This window comes from Leptodactylus fuscus, chromosome 8 (genome assembly GCF_031893055.1).
Source record: "Leptodactylus fuscus isolate aLepFus1 chromosome 8, aLepFus1.hap2, whole genome shotgun sequence".
NCBI lineage: Eukaryota > Metazoa > Chordata > Amphibia > Anura > Leptodactylidae > Leptodactylus > Leptodactylus fuscus.
The window spans coordinates 81,602,399-81,609,935 of NC_134272.1; the positions used below are offsets into that span (position 1 = coordinate 81,602,399).

General features: G+C 44.1%; 1 protein-coding gene across 1 annotated transcript; it reads right to left on the reverse strand.

Annotated features, from left to right (window-relative positions):
• Positions 1-3,726: 3,726 nt before the first annotated feature.
• On the reverse strand, positions 3,727-6,352 carry LYPD6B (LY6/PLAUR domain containing 6B). Its single transcript, XM_075285615.1, has 4 exons — positions 6,214-6,352; positions 5,574-5,672; positions 4,899-5,029; positions 3,727-4,218 (listed from the first exon to the last, which is right to left on the reverse strand). The coding sequence occupies exons 1-4, from the start codon at positions 6,320-6,322 to the stop codon at positions 4,051-4,053; spliced, it is 507 nt and encodes a 168-aa protein (XP_075141716.1). The 5' UTR covers positions 6,323-6,352; the 3' UTR covers positions 3,727-4,050.
• Between the last annotated feature and the right edge of the window lie 1,185 nt (positions 6,353-7,537).

Below are 7,537 nucleotides of genomic sequence, written 5' to 3' on the forward strand. Positions count from 1 at the left end.
TTACTGCACCCAGGAAATTAAGGCAGGTCTAATTACTTGTAAATATGGCCGTGCATCCGCCCTCACGTCTAATGCAGAGCAGGTCTCACTCCGAGAGAGAATCAGGGCCTGCACCTTGAGAAAAATTTCCCAAACTGGTGCTGTTGCCAATAGCAAACACTGCGCTGCCATTTACACGTTGGATTACAGAGGGACACCACAGTGGGCACAGATATCAGCTACTCCAGGAGGGGGCGCTCTTTCAGATTACACCAGGGCTAAATCTGATTGGTTTCTAGGGGAAACAGACCTCTTGCCTTGTAAATTTTTACACATCAAGACGTTGCCTCATGACAATCTGAAAAATTCAGACAGATTAAAAACAAGCCATTGTCCACCGTGGAGAGGGCGACAGACATTACACAGGAGAACGGCGGAGGGAGATGTCAGAACACATGTCCCAGCATTCCTGGCTCTGCAAACACAGCGTGCGCCAGCATTAGACTTCCCCGTAGCCGCGCACGTTGGATCCTGCCCAGTAATGTTTGTTCACCATCGATTGATCTCGGCCACTGTCAGTGCTCCTGACCATACAGGGTACAATCTGGGTCCTATAAGTTACCTACGGTCTAGGTGTACGTTATCCACAGTGCCACACCGGTCTATGGGTTGTGTCTGGTATTGCAGCACATTTCCTTTAAAGCCACAAACAGGTGTGGCGCTGATCTTGCCACCAGACCCCTTGGTTGCCTTGATTGCTATTGATCACAGCATCTAAGGGGTTAATCAGAGTACACCCTATTGACAAGGTGAACGGTAATGCCCAGTTGTCCATTTATTCATACATTTCCAGGAGGAATAACAGAGGAATGGTGTAATGTAGAATTAGAACAAAATTGCCAGCAGTCAAGATTTTGGAGCAGATTTTAAGTGGTTTTTACTATATAGTTACATCCGTCAAACAGATGCCGTTTGCTGGTCACTGGTGTGTGAATTTTGCCTTATATATATTTTTATTTAGATTTTTTCCAGTTATTTCTATATCGAGTTAAATGAGACATTCTTGACTACCAGCAGCCACCACTAGAGGGCGCCCAGGAGCCAACAGCTATACATTCCAGGCAAGAAAGACAAAAATAGGCAATAAGCTCCTGGGCTCCCTCTAGTGGTGACTGCAGGTAACAGAGTTAAAAGCTATGCAGGGGTATAAAGATTTACAAGGTGGTGGTGAAGGGCGGATATTCACTTTATAGATAAGTAATGGGACCACTTATAGGACAATTACCCCAGGGCTGTGTGTCCCTTGCACATTAGTATGTAAATTGCTCTTCATCATGAAAATTACCCAGGTTGCATGCAAAGCAGCCTGTCCAACAAGATAATCATGGTCACTTCCTAAAGGTACGGACAACACGCAGTAGCAGGGGGAGGGGGGGTGCACAAAGTGATGTATGAACAGTATGTATGGCTCCAGTGATTAGACCCCAGTTCACACATATCGCATCACGTAAGTGCTCATCATGTTTATTTATATAAATAATATACAAAATGTATCAAAAACATAAATGACAAAAAGTCACCTAGAAAGAGATTGTAACGTCTGCATGTAGCATGCTAACAAAAATGTCACAGCAGCCAACCAGAGCCAATCGCGTACCGGAACGGTCACGGCAAAGAGTGCTGATCTGTGATTGGCTGGACAATAAGGCCACTCCTTCTCTGCGACAGGTTGTCCAGGATTGTAAGCACATGATCACTTCTTCCAAAAAGAGCCCTACACCTGTCCATGGGTGCCTGATATTGTAGCTCAGTTTCACCAAAGTGAACGAGACTCAGCTGCAATACCACTCACCACCTGAAGACTGGAGCGGCGCTATTTTTTTTTTTTTTTTTTTTTTTTTTTTGGGGGGAGAAAGCATATGTTTCTAATCCTGGTCAACTCCTTTAATACATGACAATTAAAGTACCCAATGTACTTACATCATAGAAAAATAGAAATTACAACAAGATGAATCCAATCTATAAGACGGATTGTTTTGTTTCTTGAAATAAATGGAAGACTGTTGACATGTTCTGGAGGATGAGCTTGTGAATCTCTTGCTTATATATTAGTCTTTACATAAAAATGTGCATTATATTTCTTATCTTATACCGATCCTTTGTTACAGTCTGTATTATACTTCAGAGCTGCATTCATAATTCTGAAGGCTTCAGAGCTGAAATCTTCCATCACTGTGTGCACAGAGCACAATTCAGTTATCACACCAGGCACTGTGCAGCAATCTGATATAATACCATTCTGCCTTACAGAAACATGGCCAAGTTCACGTTCATCTGTCAACAGGATTGCTGACGGTTTCCACTTGCAACAAGAAGAATTGCGATTGCAGCTCTGAAGCTCAGGATCATTACAAGTTAAATAATATAAATTCGCCCTTCGATACAGATTAGGTGGACATGGTGTAGCTACAGAGTTGGGGTCTATAAACTGTGGACCTTCAGTTTGTGAAACTACAACTCCCAGCATGCCCTGATAGCCAAACATGGCTGCACCCGGGGGCCCAAAACTTCTCTGTAATATACAGAAAGGGGCAGTGCAAAGGTGCGGTTGTGATATACTATTGTAGGTGGCGCTATCTCACTACACATTTCCGTGTATCGCTCGGTGCGAGGTCAGTGCACATAGCGGCCTTGTGTTTGAGCGTTGGGCCCTGACACCCCAGGGCCACAGGAAATGTATACGTTTTTTAGCAGAATTTTGGGTCTGACAAGTGCATTTCTATAACTCCAATGCTTATATATGACAATAAGTACAATACAAATGAGACGCCAAATCATTAATATCTCCCTCCCGTCCCTTTAAATGGATCATAAAAATACTGCTGCTTTTTTTCCCAAAAAATACTGCCACACCTGACCACAGGTTGAGCGTGGTATTACAACTTGGTCCTATTCATGTCAATGGAGCGAAGTTGCAATACCAGACTCAACCATGGACAGGTGTGGTGCTGTTTGTGAAAGAAAGCAGCCATGTTTTTATTAATTCTGTAATATTATAATGGTAGATGAAGGAATTAAAGCTCCATCATCTAATCGGCACTGTCATCCTAAGCATTTTGGTGTTTTGTTTATCCAAATCCGTTCAGCTACTCCACAGATATAAGCCCGGTCAGTGGTGATGTAAATTAGGGTGTACTAGCCAAGTGGACGGTAACAGTGCATGACATACAGCGCACAGAGACCCCACAGTGTTACCGCCCACTTGGCTAATAGACCCTAATCTGTGTCCGCATTCACAGGGCTTATATCTGTGGAATAGCTGAACAAATTTGGATACACAAAACACCAAAATTCAGGACCGATCAGATGGTGGAGGTCATTGGGATTTTCACACCTGGTCCTCTTTAAATGAGCACTCCAGACTAAACTGATGCACTATATTATTGCATGTTCCGGGGCTGGGGGGGCGGAGCATGACATCAAAGAACATCAACATGACAATCTGTGCCAAGCTCCGCCCCCTCATGTTCTGCACTAGGTATAACGGAGTGTTCCTTTAACATCTCAGAAGACTTGACTGACCCGATAGTCTTGCATGACTACATCTAGTAATAATAAGAGCAATAAATACAATCACATATACACATTGTCCTTAAAAACACAGAAATCTGTACACTAAATTTTACAAAATTGATTAAAATTGTAGCTTTTGAGGCCAGCTCCGGCACCCCCCTGTGGGTATACACTGACAGTCTGAAACATAGGCTGCAGCGCCAATACATCTCCGGTTGCGCCCTCTTGTGTTCGTCCTGGTGCATAATAATTTGATTGCATGGGAGCCACAACAACATGGCCGACTGTCCATATTCCTGGGTCAGAATCCCAGGGGTTAACACATTCCCATCGAAACATGGAAAAAACTTATATCCTAAGATGGCGCAGCCCTAAGCGTTACCACCTGATTGTTACCAGCGTTTCGGCAATGAGACGACTTTGCCATGTCCACATTATAAAACCGCCAAGTCGTCTGAGGAGTCCATGACTGTTTCCTCCCATAGGAGTCCAGCGGTGCTAGAGGATCGCCAGAATGAAGATGGCCGCTGCCACAACAGGCAGGAAAGACGCCACCCTGTGGGCATCAGACTTCCGGTGGGATCTCATGAGGTCCAATACAGCGTTGGTGTGATTCGTGGGTACGTCCACGTTGCAGATCATCCCGTCACAACAGGAGGTGCACTCCTAGAAGAAGGAGATAGATCAGCACAGGAAGGAAGATGCAAAAAATGTTTGTATTAAGAGACCCCTTTTAATAAAGACGACCCCTCTGGAGGTGTGACACGCCATCTTGTTTTTTGGCCACTTTTTGCAACGTGGACAAGTGATGCCACTTTTTTGTGCTAGGGTCGTATACGACCGCGAGACCAAGGAGATTTGTCCAGTCTTCGGGACATCGGGAGCTCAGCCCTATTGGCTGGAGACTCCAAGATATTAGGAAAGAATCTACACAAATCGTCAGGGACCTGATACTCCAATATTTGCCAAATTTTGGCAAGTAGAATCCAGGAGCACCCAATATACAAAATGTAACAAAACTTTTTGAAAAGCCACACCCCCTTTATTTAACCCCCCCCGCCCCAAAACACTCCTTTCGGGCATGACACCCCCTTTCATGCCCCTGTTTTGTGATGTGGACACAAGATGTGCCATTTATGCACATTTTGGTACGTGATCGGCTCCCGTCACCTAGAATATGAGCTGGAGCCCGGTGGGTGCAGATTCATTCCGCAAGTCCAGGAGATCTTTCCACTCTTTCAGGGTTCCGGGAGGGCTCCTTTTTTTTTTTATCAGAACATCACGGACGTTCCAGGAGAGTGGGCAGATATGGATAGTCCAGAATCACGTGGACAGGACATCCTTACCATATGACCTGAGTCCCGATGGTGGCGACACCCCACGCTGTGACATTCCTCTCTCGTCGCGCACTTCTTCGTGACGGATTTACTTTTCCCATGGCTGGTGAAGTGGTGCACGGTCTTACAGTAATGCGTGTCTGCAACACAAGGTTAATATATATTCACTGTACATGCCACAAAGTAATCCTGCGACGGGGCAGCATATTGTTGTTTTTTATTTATTTTTTTTTATAAAATCTATTTTCTGATTGTAGATTTTTTTTATTCTATTTCCTGTACATGATTATGGGGCGGCCATCTTGTCTGAGCTTCTCCTCTGCTCTGTTAATAGCATTTAGTGCTTTACGGCACAGTCATTGAGGTCTATAGGAGAGTTTTCTAGACATGCTCTGTGCAGGGAGGGGGAGGAGATAAGCTGTGACATCATCTATTGTCAGTAGTGATGTAATGATGGCTCAGTGGTGTTGTCTATAGAGGTGTTATCTTATATTGTAATCCAGTCTGTGATCTAAATGAGGTATCAGTCTAGTAATAGGCTTAGTGGACAGAGTGAAAATTGCAGAATATAATAAATGAATACCTGAATACTGCACATATATATACTGTGTATACATATATATATATATATATATATATATATATATATATATATATATATATATATATATATATTGTACTTACTTGGCGGGCACCACCTGTCTTCGGCCCAGCGATTGCAGTTGTAATTGTCAGGAGATTTGTCACATGTGAAACACTTGAAGCTGTTGGGGAATGGAGTGGCTGCAAGTAAAGGAAACAGTCAGCGGAGATGATCTTCAGGACTTCTTCTTACACATGTAAGGTTACATTCACATGCACCAAAATACCAAAGAAACAACAATATAAAAAGTTTGTCAATTCGTTTTTAGCACGGGTTTATTAGATCTAAGTTGTTGATCATTGAAGAAGGGAAGTGGAACAACCATATATTTTATCTCATCAATGTATCAGTCTATTCCATCTAGACCAATGATGTATCATTCATGGATATTAAGAAGAACATCAAGAAATACATCCAGGAAAAAACCTTCCTGAGAGGATCCTGAGCGGGAACAACTTGGTAGCTGAACTGTACGTGAAACAGGATCAACCCAATAATGGGGAGAAATGCAAAAACTCAGATTCCCGAGAAGAGTTTCCCACTATTGTAAAAGTCATGGTAAGATGTTTAAGATGTTTTATAGTTTGAGTTACACTTTAAGGGGTTAAATGGTCAGACTATAAGACATATTTATAAGATCTGTCGAATACATTCCTCGCGGTAATACAGAATCACACTTACGGTCTAAGGGAGGTCTCACATTATGGAAATTGACATTTTTGGCACAAGCGCCGTCTCTAAAAGTGATGAAGGCGATGGTGGTGCAGAGGATGAGATGTGCCGCCATCATCCTGCATCAGAGATTGTCCGAGTCCTGGACGGTTTTACCTACAGATAAAAGAATACGATGTATAAGACTGTTGATTCTTCAATAAACACGTTAGTACTAGAGATGAGCGAACACTGTTCGGATCAGCCGTTCTGAACAGCACGCTCCCATAGAAATGAATGGAAGCACCTGGCACGGCGACCGGCCGCCGGCAAAGAGTACATGCCAGGTGCTTCCAGTCATTTCTATGGGAGCGTGCTGTTCAGAACGGCTGATCCGAACAGTACTCGCTCATCTCTAGTTAGCACAAGTGGCCGAAGCCCTAAGACATTGCTCTTGTTTTTGGAGAAACTTTCGTTCCAACTCCTTAATGAATAGCTAAGCCACATAAGATCAGAGTCATTGTGTGACCAAACATGGTGGACTAATGTTACCTGATGTCATAAAGCAAGAGTCAGGATCAGGGTCACCCTGACTACATCACATCGTGACCAAGGGGCTTTAAGAGGACCCTTCACCACTTCCACCAAATACTCCATTGTTCCTCCTAGAAATGTCTAAATAAATTGACGTCTGTGTTACCAGTTGGGGATCTGTCACTACACACTGATGGCGTCTAATCACTGCGAACAGTACAGGATTATGTAGGGACATACCACCTTCACAAGGAGAATCGCAGCATCCTGTCAATTTAGAATAGACAAGAGGAACAACAGAGGGACAATAGAATAGAGTTATTAGTAAAGATGGGAAATTCAAGCGTTTAATAGATTAGACATGGAATAGCAACAGATCCTCTTTAACAACATCTATGGGATACGTCCCGCCGTGTATGGGATACGTCCCACCGTGTATGGGATACGTCCCGCCATCTATGGGATACGTCCCGCCATGTATGGGATACGTCCCGCCATGTATGGGATACGTCCCGCCATGTATGGGATACGTCCCGCCATCTATTAGATACGTCCCGCCATCAATGGGATACGTCCCGCCATCTATGGGATACGTCCCGCCATCTATGGGATACGTCCCGCCATCTATGGGATACGTTCTGCCATGTATGGGATACGTCCCGCCATCTATGGGATACGTCCTGCCATGTATGGGATACGTCCTGCCATCTATGGGATACGTCCTGCCATCTATGGGATACGTCCCGCCATCTATGGGATACGTCCCGCCATCTATGGGATACGTCCCGCCATCTTTGGTATATGTCCCGCCATCTATGGG

Coding starts and splice junctions, on each gene's coding strand:
- LYPD6B (XM_075285615.1), bottom strand. CDS start 6,322: ATGATGGCGGCACATCTCATCCTCTGCACCACCATCGCCTTCATCACT. Junction 5,030..5,573: donor AGACAGGTGGTGCCCGCCAA/GTAAGTACAATA, acceptor CTTGTGTTGCAG/ACACGCATTACTGTAAGACC. Junction 4,219..4,898: donor ATCGGGACTCAGGTCATATG/GTAAGGATGTCC, acceptor TCCTTCTTCTAG/GAGTGCACCTCCTGTTGTGA.